Source organism: Cucurbita moschata, unplaced genomic scaffold (genome assembly GCF_002738365.1).
Source record: "Cucurbita moschata cultivar Rifu unplaced genomic scaffold, Cmos_1.0 Cmo_Scf00042, whole genome shotgun sequence".
Classification (NCBI taxonomy): Eukaryota; Viridiplantae; Streptophyta; class Magnoliopsida; order Cucurbitales; family Cucurbitaceae; genus Cucurbita; species Cucurbita moschata.
Genome location: NW_019268558.1, coordinates 1744270 through 1770588, shown reverse-complemented (window position 1 = coordinate 1770588; position 26319 = coordinate 1744270). Strand labels below are relative to the sequence as shown.

The 26319-nt window shown below is 36.8% G+C and overlaps 1 protein-coding gene and 2 long non-coding RNA genes across 3 annotated transcripts; 2 read left to right on the top strand and 1 right to left on the bottom strand.

Annotated features, from left to right (window-relative positions):
• Positions 1-1963: 1963 nt before the first annotated feature.
• Positions 1964-3582, top strand: LOC111433460 (probable indole-3-pyruvate monooxygenase YUCCA11). Its single transcript, XM_023070514.1, has 4 exons — positions 1964-2583; positions 2717-2950; positions 3122-3244; positions 3329-3582. The coding sequence occupies exons 1-4, from the start codon at positions 1972-1974 to the stop codon at positions 3497-3499; spliced, it is 1140 nt and encodes a 379-aa protein (XP_022926282.1). The 5' UTR covers positions 1964-1971; the 3' UTR covers positions 3500-3582.
• Positions 3583-4795: 1213 nt separating this feature from the next.
• Positions 4796-8923, bottom strand: LOC111433461. The gene is made up of 3 exons (XR_002708822.1): positions 7193-8923; positions 5238-6950; positions 4796-5081 (listed from the first exon to the last, which is right to left on the bottom strand). It is a non-coding gene; the product is annotated as an uncharacterized LOC111433461 (long non-coding RNA).
• A 1388-nt stretch (positions 8924-10311) lies between these two features.
• LOC111433462 lies at positions 10312-22621 on the top strand. The gene is made up of 3 exons (XR_002708823.1): positions 10312-10322; positions 11034-11037; positions 22537-22621. It is a non-coding gene; the product is annotated as an uncharacterized LOC111433462 (long non-coding RNA).
• Positions 22622-26319: the final 3698 nt, after the last annotated feature.

Sequence of the window (26319 nt, the reverse complement as noted above, 5' to 3'; positions counted from 1 at the left end):
GGGTTCATTTGTCTGAACACGAATGGATAACCGAATAATTATAAATTGTGAATAAATAAAACTTTTTTTTGAAATTTTTTTTTTTTTAACAACCAGATAACCGAAAAGAGGGTTGGGTTTGAAAATTTTGGGTTGGGTTACCAATCTAACCAACCCATAACTTTTGAGTTGGGTAAAAAAAAATTCATCAACCCAATCAAACACCGACCATGTACACCCCTAATATTGTCCAAATTAATCTATTAGTGAGAAGAGCTAAACTCAATTGTAGCACCCATTTCGATAAAAAATTTGGAACAATTATTTGAGATGAAATCATTTCCATTTAAGGATTTTAGCACGTGTGACATAGGAGTTTGCATATCCATACGAGTTCTTAAATTTGATTGATTAGATTTTTCATATTTGTTGGTTTTCAATTATTGATAGTCTTTCTGTTTTGGTTTCATGTCTATTAGTTGTCAGGTAAACGTACGATTTTCATAGTTACCTTGCGATGCTGTCTGATTTTTTTTGGGTAATACAACGAGATTGTTGATACTCCTCTTGAGATCAATACACAATACTCTTTAGTATATGCTCTTCATTTGTCGAATCCTAGTTTGTATCATACTCTTGTTGGGAGCTTGGTCTATCTTATTACAACTCAACCAGATATTGCACCTACTTTGTTCACATAGTAAGTTTGTCACGATTCCATCTAGAGTTCATTGAGCTACTGTTTTTTGTGTTCTATGCATCTTCAAGACACGTAGTTTTAAAACCTCGTGTTTTCTTTCACATTAGACTTGCATGCCTAATGTGATTGGCGCGAAATTCAAATGTGTATTCTTGTAGCAGGGTGATGGGATCAAAGATAATCTAAACTAGTTCGTTTTTAGACAGTAACATCCTTAATCGACATTAATAAAAAAAACTACTTAGTTTTGAGATGAAATTGCCATTCTTAAATAGTGAACATACCTCGAGCTAAATACGTAATAAATAATAAAATATGTTATATTTCAATAAGACTTGTTTAGTTATATTATTAATAGGTACTTGTAGTGTAACGGCCCAGGTCGCTAGCAAATATTGTCCTTTAAAAACCCCCTTTAGGGCCCAGCGTCCTTGCTGGCACACGTTACTTCTCCAATCAATGTCCCACCAAATTCACCCCGTTTGTGATCCAACGTCCTTATTGGTACATCACCTCATGTCTACCCGCTTTAAGGAAGGGTCTCCTTGCTGGCACATAGTCCAGTGTCTGGCTCTAATACCATCAGCTCAGACTCACTGCTAGCAAATATTATCTTCATTGGACTTTTTATTTCGGGTTTACCCTCAAGATTTTTAAAACGATCTCTCGCAAAAAAAAATGTTTCGTTCTCCTCCCCAATCTACATGTGGGATATGACAGGTGTAATTATATTAATATTAAACTAAAAAAACAATGAAAAAAAAAAATCTTAAAACTCTAACCCTACAGACATGGAATTATCGTCATAATTGACTCATTTTATTAAGGTTCTTTTTTCCCGACAACGTTAGATATTTATTTAAGCCCGACATGAGAACTAAATCTTTTTATATTATAATTATTAATAAGTAATAAATTATAAATTTAATTTCGATAACAAAAAGGAAACTAATTAATTAAGATTCTAAAAACAGATTTACAAACCTATTCAACGATGATGTTTTTAGCAATTCAACAATGTTGTTTAAGGATAAATCTATTTTAAGAAAACTACTTTTAAACCACAATTTTTTATTTTCTTCTTCAATTTTTTTTTTATTACATAACATAGTTTTAAAATTAATTAATTTTTATTTTTTCTATGGCTATTAATTATTGCGACAAACCTAAATTTGATAATGTAACAAAATTTGTCTAATTCTCATAATATATAAACACCCAAAGGTGTGTTAATTTTGATGGGCAAAGAGTAAGCCACACCCTCCATCCTAGAAGCCCTTAATTGTTTCGCCATGGAAGAAACGCAGGTGGTGATCGTGGGCGGTGGTCCGGCGGGGCTTGCAACGGCAGCATGCCTCAACCGTCTTTCGATACATAACATCGTACTCGAAAGAGACGATTGCTGCGCTTCTCTATGGCGAAAAAGGGCTTATGACAGGTTGAAGCTTCATTTAGCCAAACCCTATTGTCAACTTCCTTACATGCCATTCCCACACAATGCACCAACCTACATTTCTCGGTTGGATTTCATTGCTTATTTGGATAACTACATGTCGTGTTTCGGGATTGAACCGCGGTGTTGTCGGAGCGTGGAACGAGCTTGGTACGACAAGGTGGAGGGGAAGTGGATGGTGGTGGTGAATAACAAGGGTAGTGGTGTGGAAGAGAGGTATGTTTGTAGGTATCTCGTGGCTGCCACTGGGGAGAATAGTGAGGGGTTTTTGCCGGATGTTCCTGGATTGAAGAGCTTCCATGGTGAGGTATTGCATTCAAGTGGGTATGAGAATGGAGAGAGGTTTAGAGGTAAGGATGTTTTGGTTGTTGGATGTGGGAATTCTGGCATGGAGATTGCTTATGATTTGTCTAATTATGCTGCAAATACTTCCATCGTCGTTCGGAGCCCGGTAATAATCTCGTTTCTTCATCTTTTTCTTACCCGACTCATGACGGGGGAGTTATCAACCCAATTTGGTATTATTTGGGTTGAGTTATGAACTCTAAACGATCTAAAAATTAGTGTTTTGTTGTGTCGGGCAGGTCCACGTGTTAACGAAAGACATCGTTCGGGTAGGGATGTTTTTATTGAGGTATCTTCCATGCAAGGTTGTGGATCCAATCTGCATTAATCTTGCGAAGATGAAGTATGGAAATTCATCCAAGTATGGGATTCGTAGGCCAAAAGGAGGCCCTTTTCTTATCAAAGCCAAAACTGGTCGTTCCCCCACCATTGATGTTGGATGCATGAATAGAATCAAGAAAGGAGAGATCAAGGTACAAAGTTCTAACCTATTCAGTTCAATCCCGCTACATAAACGAACGCTAAAACCCTCTAATCAAATAAGATTCAGATTACCTGGTTGATCAAATGTCTTGTTTCAGGTTCTTCCACCCTCTAATCAAATAAGATTCAGATTACCTGGTTGATCAAATGTCTTGTTTCAGGTTCTTCCATCGATCACATGCATAAACGAAGACCATGTGAGGTTTGCATACGGCATTGTGAATTACTTCGATGCGATAATTTTTGCGACGGGGTACAAGAGCACAGTGCTGAATTGGCTGGAGGTAAGGGGGTAAAACGCAATTGTTGATGATTGAAATCATGAAATATGAAAAGGGTTTGAAGCAATTATATGAAACATTTGATAGGATGAGAAGGGGCAGTTCAATGAGGAAGATGGGTTTCCAAAGCAAAGGCCCCCAAATCATTGGAAGGGAGAAGATGGGTTGTACTGTGCAGGATTTGGAAAGCAAGGGTTGCTTGGGATTTCAAATGATGCGCAGAACATCGCAAGGGACATAGCAACCTTGGCAGCTTGAGACATCAACAAGACAATGGTGTTGAAGTTTGGGTGTTCTTAATGTTTGACCTGTCATGCATGGGTGGAGGTATTGTAATATTGTTATTTGGGAATATTTCCTATCATTAAATTGGATAATTAATTTTTAATTTATATCACAGTTTTGACATTTATAAAATTATTGAGTGTATTAGTAAATCTTTATTTCTTTTTAACTTATTTTAATATAATTAGATAAAATTTTATTGATTTTTGTTTGCATACAATTATTTATTTTGTTTTTATTTTTATTTAATAATTAATTTTTTGATTATTTATTCTTTTCAAAATATATTGACAACTATGCTGTAAAGTATAGTTAAATATTTAAAAATAAATCAACAAATGTTTTAATACTGAACCGGGTTTCGAATTCGTGGATCAAACCTTGACCCGAGTTCGTCATAAAACCTCAACCTATCTAAAGACACCCACACTCGAGTTCGTCATAAAATTTCTTATTTTGGTTAGTTTAACAAAGCTATTACAATTAAAATATTTTATATCATTTACAACATCTTGTTTATTTAATTTACTATTTATAAATGTTAAACTATGTTAAACTATTTATAAATATTAAACTATGTTAATATGTTATTTTTTATGTAAATAATTATAGATCCATTTGTGTTTGTCGTAAATTCTTATATCTAAGATTATATGTGAATAACTCGATAAGCATGAATAAATAGTCAAAGGAAGAAGACTCAGACTCTACAGACAAGGAAGAATGAGATTGATGGAACTCTGGTAAAGCTATTTGAATGAGACTGACTAAACCACCTGCCGGTAATGCTGCTGAGCTCCGGACCCCAAACCTATCCTGAACCTGATGGAACTCTAAGAAAGCTCTAAGAAAATTTTGATGGAACTCTAAGAAAGCTCTAAGAAAATTTTCGGGTTGGGTTGTGAAAATTTTCAGGTTAAATTAGGTCACCAATCCAACCAACCCAACCCAGCCCCCTAATTAACAATTAACACAAGAAGAACAATTGTTGTTCTTAAATCAAAGCAAATCTATGAACTCAGACATCATGCTTCGGCTGTTCAGACCCAACAAAATCTATGAACTTAACATCTTCCTCCTCAATTCAAAGTCTGAAAGTCAATCTTCGATTCTCTCAAAATGAGAAAAGTTCTGAATAAGTTGTTTTCTTTTCACAGAGGTTGGAGTGTTGCCTTGGTTTCCTGGCCATGATTGACTCTTCACTGTTAAAATGTTCTCCAGGCCTCATTGATTCTTGGGTTTCTGCCTGTTCATAAGAACATGGCGAAGGATAAATCAGATGCTCACCCATGAGCTTTCCCTCATGGTCATGGTAATGATCACACAAGCCAACAGGAAAATAACACTCAAATCAAATAAATCCCTTTTGTGTGTGTGTGTGTGTGTGTGTGTGTGTGTGTGGAGACCAACCAACATAGCAAGTGATCAAACTCATATAAACTTCAAAAGGCAACAAACACACAGCAAAGACAGCGCTATTAGTATGACCTCCCAAAAGGAAGCATGCAAGGGCTCCAAAGGGCAAAGAGCGCAGAATAAGGACATTGACTCATACCTTAGTTATCAAATGGGCGCTATACAATTAACGCATTCCATTTGGGCAGATGCAAGAAACAATGAAGCTTTACCACAATCGAGCATCTAAGGCTTGAGAAAAGACAACAAGAAGAAGAGTGCAAGCGCTCGTACGGGAATAGAGCGCAGAATATACCTCGGTTATCAAATGGGCACTATACAACTATACAACTCACACATTCCCATTTAGGCAGATGCAATTACCATCACAGAGAGCACCAAGCAAACACTACGTCTACACTAAGGATAACAGGTAATGCATTAAAACCAAACACAGGATGACAATGCCCTCAGAACTCATAGCTTAATTCCTCATTGACAATGCTTGCATTTCATTCGCATACTAGCCTCTACTCATCTACAGCCACTATAAAAGAAAAGAAAGGAAATGGAAAGCGTATAATGTATATATATATATATGTATGTATGTATGTATGTATGTGTTTGTAGAGTTTGAGAAAGAGAGAGAGAGAGAGAGAAAGAGTTCATGGTTGAGGGCAAAGGCTAGTACTAGAAATCAATGCAAATGCTTCAGAGCACGAGTTTTTCCATCATCGGGCACAGACAATTTCAAAATGCAAACACTAATTAATAATATGCATATTCCTACTCCTTAAATTGTTCTCTTTATCATTATCAACATTTCATTATTATTCTGATTATCATCATTCTAATTTAATAGCATACCATATTTCATGCTTCAAATCTAACGAGTGCAAATCTTGTTCGGTAATAAAACAGAGAAAACCCATTGCATGAGAAGCATAACCATCAAGAAACATTTTAAAATGAAATAGTTTTATTCTCCAAAATCCGACTACAACGTCAGTGACAGTTTCATGTAGATTAACCAATTCCAAGATGCCCTCAGAAATCATAATCATACTTCATCATTTCTAGATGTATTTGATTTTCATTACTAGCCTCTGCACATCCTTAACCACCCACAAAAAAGAAGAAGAAAAAGAAGAAATCAGATATATGGATTATCAGATAGGCAGATAGATAGAGAGATAGAGAGAGATAGAGAGAGAGAGAGAGAGAGACACACAGACAGACAGATTATGTGTGAGTTGGTTAATGGCAAAGGCTTATAATGAGGATCATTAGTATCTGCTCTAATCAGTGAATTCCATCATCGGGCAGATGCAACTTCTAAAGCAAAGCCAATTTCTTCATACACAAAAGTCCAAATACCATACAATCAACACATCTTCTGAAAATACAATTGAAAGGAACCAACTTAATCAGAAGTGCATCCCACCCCCACCAATTTATACATATATGTGTATATATATATATATATATATGCACATTAAAAAACAATTATAATAATAATAATAAGAAGAAGAATTACAAAAATCAAAATGAATACAGTAAAATAAGATTCTAGAAATCTTAATGACCATGAGTTCAAGCCAAACCCAATTTTATAATGTCAAATATTATGAAGTCAAGTGATTGTGTATGAGATTTGTCTAGACAAATGACTTTACACCCAATATAAAAGTCATGTATATGATCATATATTCATGTCTATAAATAGACAACATTTATCATGAATAAAAACAAAATATTGAAAACAGAAGGATAGAAGAATCACTAATTCAGAAAGAAACAAAGATTCAAAATTTATCATGATCCTGAACTTTCACCTTTACCTGTTTCGATCCATGTACTTGGGGAAAGAATGCTTTTAGGTCCTTATCATTAAATTTATGTCAGGAGTGAACGGTTCGAGGTGCTACCATAACATTAGAACCCAAAAGCTCTATATTGAATATCAGCCTCTTTAAATTGGCCATATAGAACCAGCCTATGTGACACTCTCCCACCTTGCTGCAACGACCTAAAAAAAACCAACTAAATGAAGCTACAAGCATTCAAAAGAATGGACAACCCTATATATAAAAATCTTGTATTGGAATTGGAAAAATGGTGGTCAAACACTTATGTTAAACTATATAAAAATATTTAACAGCTGATATAAAAAAAAAAAAAAAAATTATAATGCTCCAAGCCAAAACAAAATATTTAAATGCATATAAACCAGAATGGATTAAAAAAAAACGAGTGTCCAAGCCAACTCACATGCATCTCGACTAATTTCACCAAAACACCACCTAACTCTGCTACATTGGTTGATAAGAAACGCGTAAGATACCAAAATCTTAGATAGGTGGCCACCAATTCTCTTATTTCTCCCAGGCCTTTATGCCCACTAAGTCAACACATGATGGTTAGCCAAAATTGATTAAATTAAAAAAAAAAAAAAAAATTGTCTCGAAATAAGATTTGGAGAACAAAAAATGACTTTATGCACAAGTTCCTTGCACTTCAAAATTAGTAAAACAATTCAGTGAACCTTTACGATCAAAGAGTATGTGCAAATGCCCTCAGTCAAAATTGATTTTCATCACTACCTCTACACAGCAACAGCCACTATAATAATTTACCAAAAGAGAAGGCAAAATATTGGGAAAAGACAGATAGATTGGATGGGTTTGTGTTTGAAGAAAGAGAGAGAGTGAGAGAGAGAGAAAGAGAGTTGTGGATGAGGGCAAAGGCTTGTGATAAGAATCAACCTAACAACTCCAGAAATGAGTTTCTCCATCATTGGGCAGGTGCAATTTTCTGATGAATAGTGGAAAAATGCGAACATAGAGATCAATAATCAAGATACTAAAACAAGCAAAACAAAAATTTCAGATCACAGTTGTTACATATGAGAATCATTTAGAAATTAGACCATTTAAAAGAAAACAATCCTATTTGCATGTACAAGATTTAAACGTTGAGAAACAAGCTAACTTAAAAAATTTTGTACAAAAACAGAAATACATCTAACAAATTTCTCATTCAATAGCATGCAACTCGACCAAAAAAAAAAAAAAAAACGAACAAAAATGCTATCCTGAGATTAGAAAAACAAGTAATAATAAATAATAAAACCGTGGCTATTTAATCCAAATGAATTATGACTGGATACTTTATAAAGAACAATAAACAGATACGCTTGAAATGCATATACTGCAAATGAACAATGATGAACATATAAATTAAACAAATGACTAAAAACAAAATCAAGTTTAGAGGGATCAGATTCAGCATCCTAAGCATCACTCACCTCACACATATAATTCGTAATACCTCCAAACAGATTTACTAAATCCTAATCAACAGCATAAAACAAACAAATATAAGCAAATCTAGGTAGGACTTGCCATTAAGCCAGGACCCAGTTAATAAAAACAAAAGAAAATCCAAAACATGAATGATCGACACATTGACAACTGAAACTTACCCATTTTAGGCAAACCCCAACAAAAACAAAAAAAATAACCAGAGTGCTTAGTACTATGAAATCTGGACATGCAAGGGAGAAAAAAGAAATGAAGTTAACGCACACCCACAAAGACTCTGGGCAAAATAGTTGAGATCAACTCCATAAATAAGAGAAGCCCTCAGCCCTAATAGCGTAAACTAAATCATCCATGGAATAGACGAAATGGGGTTCACGAAAATCCCTTAGTAAATGCCAGAAGGCAGTGAAGGGGGGAGTAAAGGGTGATCAACGATGAACAGAGGGGACAGAAAGAGAATAACAGGGGGCATGTTTGCCAAAAATGGGGGAAATTGAGTTATTTGATCTTGTCTCTCCGGACTGCCACGACTAAATTAATCGAGGAAGGGAAACTAAAGGAAGCCCCAAGAAATGATGGAAGAGAAACAAAAAAACATAAATATGGCTTTTGAAGGGTCAGATAGAACTGTGATTTGATAGCACCGGAGCCTCGGTTTGGCAGCCGAGTCAAAGTAAAAAAATGCTAATTTTCGTACCTCAAACAGTGTTCAAATATATATCTTTTCTATTCGTCTTTGAACCTAATATATTTAACGATATTATTGAAATTTTTGGTATGAAAAACGCAAAAATTACACTAATATTCTGAGTTATAATAGAATTTGGTTTCATTATTGAATTTTTTATGCTGCTTAACTCTTTCCCCATTTTTTACTCATCAATTTGGCCATCCATCAACTTTCCATAAATTACTTTTATTAGGTATAATAAATGAAAAATATTGTGATTAAATGTTAAAAAAAACAATAATCATATATCAAACCGAATCTGCATTTTATCAAGGTTACTGACACTTGGAATTCGAAATTACGAATTTCTCTCTTTTTGTTTACAGCTCAAAATCTACTGAAAAATTAAGCTCTTTTCTTCCTTCACCAACATTTCCCTACGACTAACACACGATTTTCTTCAAAATTTTAAAAGTATTTTTCTTTGTACATAAATGTTTCTACTGATATTCACACCATTTTTTGTTTAAGAGTATTTTTCTTTGTCCCCAAAATCTTCTCAAGTAAAAAAATATATATTCCAACTCAAAATACTATTGAAAAGGTATCAGTATCATATAATTATCGATTTATTGTTGTTTTGAAGCCAAATCTGACGATAGGCGAATTCCACCCACCGTATTAATAACGATCTTGAATATATGCCCATCCCATTTCCATTTGTTATGCAATCAATGTAGTAAAAAAAACATAACATCGTCATCCTCTTTCTCAAATTTTGGATGGGCAAAGCTCCTCTCTCTTCCATGGATTTGCATGGCCTCTTAATTGTTAAAAATGGGTATTCCAGACAATGAATTTAATTATAAGAAACGTAGAGCCATGCATAAAGCTGAAAGCAGGTGGTAAAACATTTGATCATGAAGAATTTGAGGGGTCTTTGATGAGATAAATTCGAAAATCTACAACATTATAATGGTTTAAAAAACAAAAGCATCAATCAAAAGGAGATCAGACTTAGCAAGTGTCAGAATCACAGAAACTAAGAGGATTATGCAAAAGTATAAGGTTCTTGATTATGAATTTGGAGAAATAAATTTTTTCTTATAAATTAGAAATCACAAACAAACATGGGAATACAGAGTTTATGAGTAGGAAAATTCAAAGAAAGGAAACAGAGTCCACAAAAGAAACAGGAAACAACAGAACCAAACAACAGACAACAAACGAGAAAACATATTAAGCAAGACAAAGATACTAACTTCTAAATTGTAGAAAACAAATAATTTCAAATGGGTTGAATTAATCGGCTTCCAAGGCTGCATTTTTACAAGAAGTACAGTAAGAAAATGCCCCAAATCCAGTGCAAATATCTATCATATTCCACAAGTTGCCCTAAATTCTCGAAGTCAGTATAGAATCCAAGGAAACAAGCAATACAATAAAATAACAACAAAGCTTGAAACAAAGAAAAAAAAAATTAAGGAAACAAAAAGAATTGAGCTGCATTAAAGAAAGCAGTATAGAACCAAAGCCCTCAGATCTCATAGCTTTAATGAATCACACACGGCATAAAGCAAACGGCATTCGTTCATCAAAAGCCTTTACCAGTAGTGACGTGTGTGGAATTATATGTATGGAAAGAACGAATGAGGAGGTGATGATGGAGATGGAGATAAGCAAAGGCTAATGACGAACTAAGCCATCTGCAGCCGCTCAATAAACAATGTTTTTCCATCATTGGGCATAATTGAAGTTACCAATCTTAAGCAGCAAGTAAACAAGAAAAAATAAAACAAAACCCTAAGAATCCATAGCCACAATCAACAAACAAAGAAACCAAACAGAGGAAGACGACGTCGAAACACATAAAAGCTTAGAAGGACGGAATACAGGAGAATTAGGTCTAGTCGCTATAACCTGGATTTTATAGAGAGCTCTGCGATGGATTTTGCTGTGAACTGCCCACTGCGAGATTGGCGCGGAGAAACCTGCTGAAAAGCCCTAGTATGTAACAGAGATGAAATGAAGGGCCAAATCATAGCTATGGGCCTGGGCTTGGGCCTGTGAGCTTAAAACAATTGGCCCAAAACTACAGAAATTCCTGTATTTATTTTAGACTAGTTTCCAACGTTCTATGTTATTATTATTTTTTTCCATGAATATTTATATTATTTGTTAGGATTCCGACCAAATTTGCTTAATTCACTCCACGAATGATGTGAAAGTTATATACTTATAACTAAATAAATGATGAAGATAGGAAAAGAGTAATAAATAGAAAAATAATATATGGAAAGATACTTATGGTAAGAAGGCAAATATCTCGATATTTACTTGTAATAAAATATCAAATATAATATATATGGTAAACTATAATTTAGTATTAAATATCCTTGACACGCCCCGCAAGATGAACGTCAGATTTGAACGAATGTGAAACTTGGATCTAAAAAATTCAAAGAGAGGTCGAGAAATACTTTTTATGAAGATGTCAACAACCTAGTTCAAAGGAGACGTAGAGAAACACTTTCTTGCCCATCGAAAATTGTAGAGGAATTGACGCTCAACGGCGATGCTGTCTTGGTTTCGGCGAGAATATGTCTAAGGGATCGTTGCTCAGCAACGATGCTGTCTTGGTTCCGGCGAGAATATATCTAACCCAAGTAGGAGTGGAAACTTAGAGTAAGGAACAAAGACAATGTTGAAGCCAGGAGAGTCACCACATTGGGCGAAGGAGCCAATTTTGGCGAGAATGGCAGTCGAAAGAGTTGCCACATTAGGCGAAGGAGCCAATTTTGGCGAGAAGGGCGGCGGCGACTTAGTTGGCAAAGAGGCTAGTGCGGCTTCCAGATTTCAAAAGTAAATCTCTATAAAAGGTCGATAAGTTTCTCGAGATTTCGTATAATAAAATATTAAATATGAAATATATGGTAAACTATAATTTAAACCATTTCTAATTTAGAAAATTAAAGTTAATGTAATAAAAAAAACTGGTTTGGCTCCACATTTTAAGTAAGACATACCAACTAGTTCTTATTCAAATGTCGTCCCTAAAGCTTGTTGGGTCAGTTGGAAACTAGTCTAAAACTCTAACAAAAGGGCTGCAACGATCATATCACAATTTGAAAACAAATAAAAGGAGCCAATTCAATGGATGTTACCAAAAATGGCTCGGGCATCTGTTGGATTGATTAGGTCTCACAAGTAACATTCAACCTGCCCACAAAAACGTGTCAGAGGGAGAGAGGAAATGCGCTGACGCAGGCCTAAATGCATTGCTGCGGGTCTAAATGTGTCGCTGCCAACGCTGGAGCGCCTGTAGGTTGGGTCACGTCGTGTTCTAGATAGGGTCTTGTCGGCGTTCTCGCGCAAGCATACTCACACCTTGATGGTGCTGTCAAAGCCGCCGTGTTGCCCTCCATGACAAGATTATAGATTATAGATATCTATTTTTAAAAAATTCGAAGAGAGGTTATAACCCTTTTTTTTTATTTTTGGGTTAATAAGTTAAAATATCTAGACTAAAGTTAGATCAAAATAAGATGGTAGAACACGGTTGAAGCGCTTGAATTTCATTATAAAGATTAAATGTCATGTGACTAAAAGAAGTGTAGGGCATTGATTTTCCAAAGAGGGTAAGTGGTAGCTAAAGAAGATGGCTTAAATTAGTATGCTGATCTCAAAGAATGTGATTAAAATATATAAGGGAATATAGTAATGATTTCCCAAAAAGCATATAAATTAGGTGCATAGGAAAATGAAAAAGTGTTTGATTTGGAATCCTTAGTGCTTGATGCATTATGCTCTTTAGCCATGGGATTATCCTCTAAAAAGGTGGTTTTAATTAATTAATGAACCTAACTTTGCCCTATCCCTTCATAGTGCTTTTCCAATTAGATTCTCCTACAATTGAAAACAAAGTTTGATTTCATGGTCAAATATTTGCCAAATGTAATAAACCAATATTAGTGGTGCAAATACCGCTCACATACTGATCTAAATGAAAAATATAAATAATAAAAAAGAGAAGATGTAAAGAGAAATATACACGGGACACCCAGATAGAAAACTCTATGTCATCTAGGGTTGTCTGTATCAGTGGACGACTTATTGTTGCATTGACTTTCACTTGTGTATAGTGCTTCTTCCTCACCCTTCATTCGAGATTCTTTAATGAGACTCCAAATTTAGTTCAGTATTTTCCTGACAGGTCGACTTGATCCTATGAAAGTACTGTGCAATTGTTTTGTCACATTGTGAGATTGATGAGAGATTGTTCTCTTGAAGTTATAGTCTCGTATCGTTCTTCTTAAAGAAAAGTGTCACGAACATGTCTCATGCTTCTTTGGGTTTCTTGTGATCTTGAATGTGCTCTAGCCTCTCTTATTCTACTGTGGTTTTCAAAGAAAATATTACCTGGCCTTCTTTTATTCTCCATTTGTGCAAGGTGTCATTAAGATTTCCTCAAATGGCATAGTTTAGCTTCTGCTAACGACCTCCCAAAGGTCTTGTTTATATAGATAAGATAGAATGCTAACGACCTCCCAAAGGTCTTGTTTATATAGCTTCAAGTTGTTGAGTTTCTTGATTCTTTCGACAACTTGGAGATCACCCATTGTGTTGACAATATCTTAGTAATACCTGTAATGACCCTAAATTTTCACATACTCAGAGTCGCTATTAGCGTCTCATTAGAGATGAGGAAATATAACTCTTACACAACATCATTTATAACTTAAACTTTGAAAAATGCTTAAAACAACTTCTTCTCTGAAAAACACCGCTATGATTTTATGTGTTTAAATACGAAATACTGAAATTGAGAGAAAACAAAAACAAATACAAAATAATTTAAAACAATGAAATGCAAAACAACTTATTCTAACTTAAGACTAGTAATTTAAATATGAGTCTACCTTATGCACGTGTCACAGTCTCTGCTTGCAATGTCGCCGCCCTCCGTACAAGTGCTCCTTGTCTTTACTTGAAAAATGATGTGGCACACGGCCTGAGTATTTTGAAGAATACTCAGTAAGTGGCCCCACTATAGGGGGCCATGCAAATGCAAATACATGCAATCATGATTTAGGGACCTATCTCTAATCATCATAAGGGTGGCCTCCAGTCTCGAACAAATTGGATGTGTAGTACTTCCCTACACACGACTCACACGTGTGAGTGTGAATCCCCAGGGCGCTCGCACACCCCCTGGATCCTCTAGTCAAGCTAATCTGTAGTGACGTCCAGAGGTCAGCGGAACCCTATAGTGTCATGCGCCTCATGAACACTCTCATCTGTGCGCATTGGCACTCGTGCGCATTCGCACTCATCATCTCTAGGGGAAGTAGCCCTATGCTTATGAATATACAATATGCATGAGGTCCCTCTAAATTCATCATAATGTCTCTTTTAACACAACCCTCTAGTCTCATCTCTTTGTTACTTTAGGTAACACATACTCGTGGATATTTATATTAATATCATTTTCATGCTCTAAGGGTTGTGTCCTATGTTGATCAAACGACATGATGCAATATGACACTCATAATCATATAACATGCTCAATATGGAAAACATCATCATATTAAGGTAAATGTCACACAATCACCATACTCATCATATTGTCATAAAGTGCATCAAACATATCAAGTACGTCATTCATCAAAATATATATATATACTACGCACATCATCAAGCATCATAACTCATACATCATCATAACTCATACATCGTCATAACTCATACATCATCACACATTATCTTACGACATCGTACGACACAATTCATACATCATCATAATTCATACAATTTTTAGCCTATTCTATAGTAAGGTCACTTACCTGGTTGGCCTTAGCCGAAGTATTCACTTATTTAATTAACGTAAGCTCCCGTTCCTCAAGAGCTGCTCTAAAGGTTGTCGAGGTTCACCTCATATCGCACCGTTCGTCACTTTTTGTACAAGTATTTCACATTTTAATTAATAATTCAACTAACAATGTGAAATACGCTCTAAAACAGTCTCAGTAAAAATTGAATTACACGTTGTATTGTTTCTAAATTTTGTTGGATAGTAAAACTTAAATTAAAAATATGTCAACATTATTTCATGCTACTTAACCATTCAATCCAACTATAGTTTGTTATAATACCATATTCTTAGGTACAAAATAATAATAATTTCTCACCTCTTCCATTTTCCTTCTCTATGTTGTACCAATTTGTTTCTCTCCTCTTTCTTTCCTACAAAGTACTATGCAATTATAAGCCATTTTCAATCAATTTTGTTTTCTTCTCTTTCCTAAAAATTACTATCCAATTAACTATGTCATTTTCAATCAATTCAGTTTTCTTCTATTTCTTAAAATTGACTATCCAATTAATCGTAGCCATTTTCAATCCATTCTAATTTTCGTTTGAAAAATGGCTATGCATTAATCAATTATGATTTTCTTTTCTTTCCTTGAAAATGATCAATGCAATTTACATGCAATTGACAGAGGCCATTTTTAATTAATTTTGACTTTAGGTCAGATATCTAAAATCTAAATAATTGCAAAAGATAAAAGGAAAAGATATCTAACTTAAGATAACTTTTCTATCTATTTGCAAAATATAAAAGAGAGAGATCTAACTTACAGATGACTTTTCTTCTCTCTTTCCTCTTTCCGTTAAATCTGTTGTGAAGCCATTTCTAATTTTTCTCTCCCAAAATCTACTATCTTTCCTTTATTTCTTTCTCCAATTTTTCTCTTCCCAAAATCTGTAGTTGGGTAGAGATAATTGGGGAAGGTAGAGAGAGAGGTCGATCATTTATTTATTTATTTTTAAATTATTATTATTATTATTATTATTTATTTATTTAAAAATTTTCAATGGTTACATTATACACCCTAAAAATTTTTTTGTACTCGAACGTCTCAAACTCTTATTTCATCCTCACGCTCTCACGTGGCTTCTTCGGTGTGGTGGTTCTACCACAACACCTTAACGAACGCAATGTCCCTGTTGCATAGCAGTTTCACTTCGTGAGCTAGGTTCCTTATGGGTTTTTCCTCAGTACTCAAATCTTCATTGAGCTAAAGGGGCTCGTAGTCTATTATGTGGATGAGGTTCATCATGTATTTCCTTAGTATCGACTCGTGAAACACACCGTGTACTCCTGAGAAGGAGGGAGTAGGGCTAACTTATACGCTACTAGACCAATCTGCTTGAGAATCGCTAATGGTCCGATAAATCTAGGACTTAACGTGCCCTTACGTCCAAACCTCAAGACATCTTCCATGGGTGCCAATCTGAAACTCTAAGCTTCCAGGCCTTACATCAGAGTAATTTTTCTGTCTACTTTGAGCGGTACGCATCCTCGCTCAAATTTTTTTGGATAGCCTCATTGGTGACTCAGACCTGCCCGGGTCCTACTAGCTCTCTCTCCCTACTTCGTCCCAACATAGTGGGGACCTGCACCGTTTCCCATATAGGACCTCGAATGGTGTCATTCCAATAGTGGCTTGAAAGCGCAACTTCCCTTAAAGCCTATTACGCAAGCGCATAGCGTGTCCTCTAAGATTTGGTTTAGGCGGCTCCATTTGTCCATCTGTTTTGGGGTGGAAGGCGATGCCAAAGTTGAGCTGAGTACCCAACGCCTTTTGAAATCCACACCAAAACGCTGACATAAAGCGTGGATCTCAATCGACACTATGAACACTTGAACTCCACGTAGTCTTACTATTTCTTTCACAGACAGTTGCGCCCCGTTATCAACTGTATTTGTGGCTATCCCTGGTAAAAAGTGTGCCGACTTGGTCAACCTATCGACAATTACCTAGATCACTATATAGCCTTTAAGCGTTTTGGGTAATACCACTAAGAAGTCCATTGCTATTTTCTCCCACTTCCACTCCGGTATACTTAGGCGGCTCTAACATCTCGTTGTCTTTTGTTTAGGAGCTTTCACTTGTGGACAAACTAAGCACTTGCTCACAAACTCGGCCACATCCCTCTTCATGCTCTTCAACCAGAAATGTTGTTTTAAATCTTGGTACATCTTAGTACCTCCTAGATGCATGGAAAATGGTGAGTTGTGAGCTTCTATCAGTATCTCTTTCCTTAACTCCTCTATTGCCAGGACACATAGGCGTCCCTGATACAATAGTCCTTCATTTGAGGACTTCGAGAATTCGTCTTCCGGACTTTCGTCTAGCTGGCCTAGGACTTTCTGTAGGTTAGGATCCTCCCATCGGGAGGTAATACTTCTCTACCTAAGCGTAGGTTGCACTGTGAGTTGGGCCAGCTGTGCTATGACTCTCTCGGTTGCTACAACTATATTGGCTTGCTCGAATTCTCTTTGTACCCTTACTTCCTTCGTAATGAAGGCCGCCGAGTGGGCCGTTTTTCTACTCAAAGCGTCTGCGACCATGTTTTCTTTTCTTGGGTGGTACTGGATATCTACATCGTAGTCCTTCACCAATTCTAGCCACCTTCTCTGCCTCATATTTAACTCATTCTGGGTGAAGAAATATTTTAAACTCTTGTGGTCGGTAAAAATTTGAGTTCTCTCCGTACAGGTAGTGTCGCCATATTTTTAGTGCGAACACTCCAGCGGCCAACTCCAGGTCGTGGGTAGAGTAATTCTTTTCTTATTCTTTTAATTGATGGGACGCGTATGCAAAAACTTTACCGTGTTGCATTAACACACATCCTAATCCCTTCTTGGACGCGTCACTACAGATTACATACCCTTATGAGCTCTTGGATACTATGAGTACCGAGGTAGTTACCAATCTCTCTTTTAAGTTCTAGAAGCTTGCCTCACAAACATCATTCCATATTAATGGTACCCTTTTTCTCATTAACTGTGTCAAAGGCGAGGCTATCCTAGCGGAGTGCATGAACCTTCGATAATATCCCGATAGTCTCATTAACTGTAGTTGGACGTTCCCACTTTGTGACCGCTTTAACCTTAGTAGGATCTACGGATACTCCGTCCTTTGACACCACGTGTTCGAGGAAAGAGACTTGTCGTAACCAAAATTCGCACTTTGAGAACTTGGCGTACAACTTGTTCTCTCTTAGGGTGGCTAGGACTTTTTAGAGGTGTTCCTGGTGTTCCATGTCTGTTTTCGAGTACACTAGGATGTCATCAATGAGGACAATCACAAAAGTGTCTAGACAGTTCTTGAACACTCGATTCATTAACTCCATTAACATAGCTGGGGCATTGGCGAGGCCAAATGACATCATTACGAACTCGTAGTGATCGTACCTTGTCCTAAATGTAGTCTTTGGTATGTCTTTTTCTTTACTCTTTATTTAATGGTAACCTGATCGCAGATCTATCTTAGAAAATACTGTTGCCTCTTTTAGTTGATCGAATAAGTCTTTTAGTCTAGGCAAAGGGTATTTGTTCTTTATGGTTCTCTTGTTTAGCTCTCTATAACCGATGGCACAGACGCATCGATCCTTCTTTCTTCTTAATCAAACAACACTGGCACACCCCATGGGAATACGCTAGGTGGAATGAACCCTTTATCTAGCAAGTCTTGTAACCGTGCCTTGAGTTCCTTCAACTCTGTTGGTGCCATACAATAGGGTTCTTTGGAAATAGGCCCAGTTCCCGGCTCGAGTTCGATGACGACGTCAACCACTCAAGAAAGGGGTATTCTAAGTAGGTCGTCCGAAAATACATCCGGGAACTCGTTTACTATTGACACATTTTCTAGGGTCTTTTCTTTTCCTCTTACGTCTACGACACATGCTAATATTGTCCAACCGTCTTGTTGGATTAATCTCTTTGCTTTCATCATCATGACTACCTTTGGGATAGTCCCGGTACTCATGCCTTTAAATTTAAAGCTAGGTCTAACTGGTGGTGAGAATATCATTTTTTTTTTGCGACAGTCTATACTAGCACGGTTTGAAGCTAGTCAATCCATACCTAGTATTACGTTGAAGTCGGTCATCTTTACTACTATTAGGTCTACGCTTAGAGTTTGGTCGGCTGCTATTACTTGGTCATTCTTTACTCTATCCTTAGTTACTAGGTCTACCATCGCAGGGGTGCTTGCCGACCATACATGCAATAAAAGTTCTAATTAAAACTCTGTCTCTGATCCTTTTCAAGGTGGACTCTCTTCGGCCTCACCTCATCCTCTACCTTTAATAGGAGGTCGCCACCTTCCTCGTCTTACTCTTTCGCGTGATCTAGGCAGCATGGTTCTACAAACCAAGATAGCATCTCTTAAGTCTAAGGCTCATTACTTATGAACTTATGCTATACATCACATATACTAAGTTCACATCATATTGCAAACAAAATCACTCAGCATGCAACACATCACGTCATACTCTTAAATAAATACGTGAAATATCACACCACTTTCAGTAATATTAACATAATAATGCATGCGAGTTCGAAAACGTTTCTCTTTTCTTATCTTGTGCACGACGTACCTGATGGTGATGGGGCATCGACGTTGGGACCATGGAACGTGTCAAGCCTACATCGTAGGCTAGTCTACAAAATCTAAAACCTAGAGCATGCACTATTCATGACACAATACCAAACAAACTTTTTCGACACAAAACTTGCTGAGTCATGCATAACTCACGACATAAAGAAACTCACTAATAATCTCAAGAAATTGTTTATGATATGGAAGATCAGACATAGATGCAACCACAAATTATACTAAGAATTTTAAAAGACTTACAAATTTATACCAACATCGCTTTGATACCAAGTTGTTGAACACAACTCCTTTGTTAGAAACACTCACACTTTTATTAAAATCAATCGAGAAGAGAAACACTCACACTTAATAGGGTGGTGTCGTATTTATAGCAAAGGCTAAACAACTTACACCACATTTATTTCTAAAATATTTAAATATTTATTCAATACCTAGATATTTTTGTTCCTTAGGTACCCAACTTTTTTTTTTTTCCCTAAAAATATCTAGATATCTTTATTCTTAAATAATAGACAATTGACTCATACAATTAATTGAGTTCGACTCCATTAGGTTACTGATGATATTTTAACGTCTAGTTCTTAAAAGTTAGTTTGATCATTGAAATCATGATTGGACCTTGCTTTCATATATAGTTAGGTTTTTACTATTTTTTCGTGTCAATACAGGGGTGTGATTATTCATTAGAATCAGGTCTATACCCGCTAGGACTAAAAGACCCCAAAATATACTAGGAGGATGTGACTAGTCGTTAATTCTTTCTACTCGAGTTATATGCTATTAAAGTTATGGTTGTTGCCTATTAAATTTTAGCCTATAACATTGCTTCCTTACAAATTATTTCTAACGCATTTCTCACTCACATTTTCTAAAATTTGTTCTCACAAACGTGACTCGAGGCTCGATATACATCTAAATTACGATTTTCACACAACTAACTTATAACGGCCCAAGTCCACCGCTAGCAGATATTATCCTCTTTGGGCTTTCCTTCTCGGGAATTCCCTCAAGGCTTTAAAACGCGTCTGCTAGGGAAAGGTTTCCACACCCTTATAAAAGGTATTTCGTTCTTCTCCCCCACCATTATGGGATATCACAATCCACCCCCCTTCAGGGCCCAACATCCTCGCTAGCACTCATTCCTTTCTCCAATCGCTGTGGGACCACCACCAAATCCACCCCCCTTCGGGGACCAGCATCCTTACTGCCACCTCGTGTCTACCCCTATTTGGGGAATAGCCTCCCAGCTGGCACATAGTTCGGTGTCTGGCTCTAATACCATTTGTAATGAATCGAAAAAAAATTGCAAAGTCGCTGGCAAGGTCACGAAAATTCCGGCGGTTGTTGGAATTTTCAGATCTCTCGCAACCACAACCATGAGGAACGCCCAAACATTCCCTCTCATCCTCCAGCCTTCAGCATCGACCTCTAGAGCACCTGCAAATAGAGAAGTGAAGGAAAAGAGAAGAGTGAGAGAGAGTAACCACCTTTTTCCTACGAAACCTGAGAATGGAACCTACGAAGGAAAACACCCATAACCGACGTCAAACGCTTAGTTTCCATCACAGGAAGGATTTTCGTCAACCGTACAGCAACCCAGGGTAAGTTTTAGGCCCTTTTCATACGCGTCGTCGGAAAAAACGAGGTTGAAATTCAGATTTCCTTAACTTGCAGAGGTTTGTGGTTTTAGGTATTGATAGGCCATGAAACTTCGAGGAAAGAAAAATAAAGAGGAGAAGGAAGAAAGAGGACCGAAATTGGCTTCAAAAATATCGTGGGAAGGAGAGAGAAAACGTGCTGAAAAATCGCGTAGAAGTCGGGTAAGGAAGACGAGATCCACTGGATCTAGGTCAACCCGAGAACCAGCCCGACTCCTTTCTCCTCAGCCTTTGCCTTCGGCCAAGCCCAACTACAGCGACCCAAACCTCATTCCAGCCCAGTAGCCTACGGTTCAGCTGAACCAACCCGAGACCAGACCCACGCCTTGCAGCCTAAGTATCTACCCAGTCTAGTAAGCCGAGGCCCAAAAGTTAGTCCAGCCCAGTAGCCATCTACAACCAACGACCCGCGGGCAGACCCGAACCAGCCTCGACCCAACGCCACCTACACTACGTGGCACGTCCTGCTGCTGCCACGTGGTGTCTAGTGGCATAGGCACTCCTTCGGCTCGGCTCGGGCAAACGGTTCGGCGATGCTCTAGCAGCTGTTCGGCTTGACTTCTCATTTTTCAACCTGATTTCCACCGTTTTGATCCTCCCGGAACCATTTTTTGCCCCGGTTAAGGTAATCAAGGCCTTTTTAGAGTCGTATTTCACATTTATTGAATTATTATCAATTTAATTGTGAAATACTAACGGAAGGTGGCTAACGGTGTGATAGGAAACAAACCCCGACAACTTTGGAAGTAACTCTCAAGGAACGGGAGCTTACATATAACTAATTAGGGAGCACTTCGGCCAAGGCCAACGAAGTAAGTGGCTTTACTTTAGGATAGGCTAGAATTGTTTGTGTTAGAGTCTTATTTACAAGTATGATGATGTATGATGAATATGATGATGTAAGATGATTATGAGGATGTATGAGCATGATGCTCGAGCTGTAATGCATGTTATATGTACGTGACTTGTATTTCAATGCATGACGTACTTATTATGTTTGATGCACTGTATGGGTTATAGATGAGTATGACGTTGTATGATGTTTTCCATATTGAGTATGTTATATGATGATGATTGTCATACTGCATCATGTCGCTAGATCGACCTAGGACATAACCCTAAGAGCATGAAAATGATATTAATATAAATATCCTCGAGTATGTGTTTGTTGAGATTTATGCCCTAAAGCCTCGTATTTAATTATTAGTTTCTAACAATAATTTTTATCATTTTATTTGTAATTTAATTATTATCCATGGTACGAAAATCCAAGGTTATTAATGTAATCTTGACAGTATGTGGTTGACATACAAGAGGATCGTATTCAAGTAATAACCTAAAGAGTCTATAGTATATGGATAAGGTTGGGTGCCTTATCCTGGTAACACTGTTGATACGGCCCACTTTGTAATCGTTATAAATTATTTGATCAAAATTGTTCATGTGGAGACCTTGTGGAATGTGGAAGGAAGATCTTGTGGAATGTGGAAGGAAGATCGTTCTTCAATCTCTTTGGGATTTTCTTTCAAGAGGCTCCCACAAGCCTTGACCTTGTGTTCAAGTCATAGCAAGGAAGATCTTGTTGAATGTGGAAGAACTTTTGCATGGTTGGAATACTTCAAGGAGTCTTGCAAGTTAGAGTTTCTACAAAAGTAGAGTTTTTACTCTCGAATTTATTGCTTTGTTTTAATTCTTAAGAAAAATTAAAACGGTTGTCAATGCTTCCGCTATGTGGATGAAGAGTTCATTCCCTTCTATGTTACCCAGAGTAACAAAGAAGATGAGAATAGATGGTTGTGTCAGAAGAGACATTATGATGGATTTAGAGGGACCTCATACATGTTGTATGTTCATAAGCATAGGGCTACATCCCCTAGAAATGATGAGTGCAGATGCGCATAGTATGATGATGAGTGCGAATGCGCACAGATGAGGATGTTCATGAGACGCATGACACTATGGGGTTCTGCTGACCTCCGGATGTCGCTATAAATTAGCTTGACCAGAGGATCCAGGAGGTGTGCGAGAGCCCACGGGATTCACACTCGCACGTGTGAGTCATGTGTAAGGAAGTACTCAGACCGTGTGCCATATTGTTCTAAAAGCAAGGCACTCATGTATGGGTTGACGACGGCATCGAAATTCAGAGACTGTGACGCGTGCATAGGGTAGTTGCATATTTAATTTTCTAGTCTTAGGTTAGTATAGGACGTTTGCATTTCATTATTTAAATTATTTCATTTGTACTTGTTTCTATTTTTATTTAAAAAAATTCCAGCATTATGTTTTGAAACATATAAGTACGGCAGTGTTTTTCTATCAGTTTGAAGGGTCGTGAAAGTTTTAATTGTTCTGTTGTTTATGATGTGCATTTAAGAGTTATATTCCACATTTAAGATGAGCACATTAGTAGTGACTCTAAATTACGATTTTCACACGACTAACTTGTTCACCGAATTAGAACTAATGTCTCATAATCGTTGTTTCGCTTCCACAAAGAGTGCAATTGTAACATCAAGCACCTATAGAGACGCTTAGCTGACGAAGACAATGGAGTAAACCAAAAAGAAATCGTAGGAAGCCATTGTTGCTGGGGCTCGATCGGGAGAACATGTGTTGGAAGCAACCTATCAGCATTTGACACATGTCGTGTTTGGAGAGCTAGTTTACCTTTGGCAGCGCATATTGTACCTACACGTGAAGTCGTGTGTGTCCCCTTTTCTAGCTTGCGCTCAAGGCCCATGAGGCGTGACCTACCAGAAAAAATTCAGAAATTTTGGGACTCCTAACAGTCATAAAAGCTAGCTTGGGAAAGCTCATGTCATCCAAGTAAATAACCACATAAACTTTAGGCAAGTAATACTTGTAGGGATCGCTAGGATGTGCTAGCATTCGAGCATTCCTTAGATGGTTAAAAAGTACATTATTGGATGAGTATGTGTTTTATGTATAGTTAAGAAAATTACTATTACGCCCCTAGGTTGAGATTTTTGAGAAACATGCTTTATGTAAAGCTAGAAAAAGAATATGCATCACTAAAATAGGAGTTGGACAATATAAATGAGTAAAATATGTAAGAAGTAAAAAATTACCAAACTGCCCTTATGATGAGATTTGTGATGTATACTATTTTAATTGTTTTCGATTGTGGTAGAAAGAAGAATGGACTATTTTGATCTATACTTTGGGCAGTTGATAAATATTATCTCTCCGTTGAGCTTGTATGTTTGCATGATATAGTATATTTAGCTCCGAGTTGTTGATTGTGTGTTTTTCCTATAAAGTTTATTTATCTGCACAAGGTTGGAACTAGGGCGCTAGATGACTTAGGTTAGGAAGTCTCTAACATATTGAGCACCTTAGGATCGTGAGCAGCAGTCAGTGAGTCTAGACCCTAGTGTTCTCAGACTAAGAAAGACTCGAAGAGTCAAAACAAGGTACCCTAGAGCCAAAAGTCATCGATAAGCCACCTAAATCCCTTAGGAATCCAATGCATATCATACTCATGGTAATCGATGAGATACTCTCCCTAGTAAAGCATGCACCATAAACCAAGCTAAGTTTAGGGTGCTACAGTTATAACGGTTTACATGTTGACTCAAGTCAATACGTTTCTAGTAAACACTTCACCCTAGGATTGTGAGAAGACCTATGTGTACTCAAAGGATGGATTAGCTCGAGGAGTTGGTCTTAGATGTCCTAGAAATAAGATATGAGTTTTAAACAGCCTAGATGTCTCTAAGAACCTACTAGACATCCACAAAATCCAAAAATAAGAAAGTTAGTTCTTCAAGTTGTTAGTAGTATGCATGGTGTCATCAGTTTAAAGGTGACCAGTTAGAGTAGTCTGCCAAGGCGACTAGTGGCCCTACCTGCGACTAGTGGCCCTACCTTGTGGAAATGTTGCGACAGTAAACGCGCCTTGAGTTGGGGCATAGTACTATATAGGTTGACTCAATAACTGGCTAGCACATAAGGTCATACCTCTCAAGGTGAGTTTGTGGAAGTGTTTGTCAGTTAGCCCTTCTATGAATGACAATTAAGCTAGCAATCATCATATCATATCATCCCATCAATAGTTTTATGAAGTACGTGAGCGTAATAAGCTCCTAAATCTAAGAAGAGAAAAGTAGATTATCCCAAATATGAGATTTTATGTCCATAAGACCTATGATGCCAAAAATGATGAACCATTTCCTCTAAACCTAAAGTGGGTTTGTGAGTAACTAAAGTATCGTTTAGAATTTTAGGGCACCAAGATACTTAGATAGCAATAGAGACTAGATCCGAATTTCCTAGAGCCCAGAGTAAAGCTCGTGGATATCTACTAGGATAAGAATGTAAGGAGGACCTACAAGTAGGTTGCTTACTAAATATTTTTATACTCACTGCTTTCTCCCTTTTTTTTTCAATTGTTCATAGGCCACCAGTCGAGATTGAGGAGCGTTCGAGGGTTGTGTAGTCATGGAAGGGTTGTTCTCAAGTGTCAATTCATCCTTGTAATTTGATAGCATTTTGTATTTAGTTGTAGTGTTATTTTGTTATCTTTATTTCAATTTAAATTTTATCAGATTTCCATATTTTATTCTTTATTTATCTTTTCTTTTATTTGCTTTTGGTCTATCTTTTTAGTCACGGTCGGTCTGAGATTTGAAGTCTCGAAAATTGGGTTATGATACCTTCTCATCCATGCAAATCAAAGGCACAAGTTCTAATATACAGGAGTTTATAACTCACTTACGATTAACTTCGGACCACATATAGTCATCTTATGAAATATTAATTCTCAATTACTAGATTTATAAAGAGAGATAAAATATTTCATGACTCAATCTTATACAAACTCATTGCACTCACATGTCTCCACATAAAATAATTTGGATCAAATCATTTGTAACAATTACAAAATAGGTCGTATCAATAGTGTTACCAAGATAAGATACTCAACCTTATCCATATAACCCATTTAGATTATTACTTGTGCATGATCCTTTAATATGTCAACCACAAGGTTTCACTAATAATCTTGAGTTTTTCAAACAAGGTATAATATTAAATTACAAATAAAATAATAAAAATTATTATTAAATAATAAATTACGAGACTTTAGAATATAAATCTCAACACTAAATACATGAAAGTTATACGTGTAAAATTGATATATATGAAAGTGATGCATACCTATATGAAAGGGATACATAGAGTGCATGAAAGTAATTGAGATGTTTGTTGTATCAAATTGACATACATGGAACATCCCGCCAAAAGCAAATGGTTC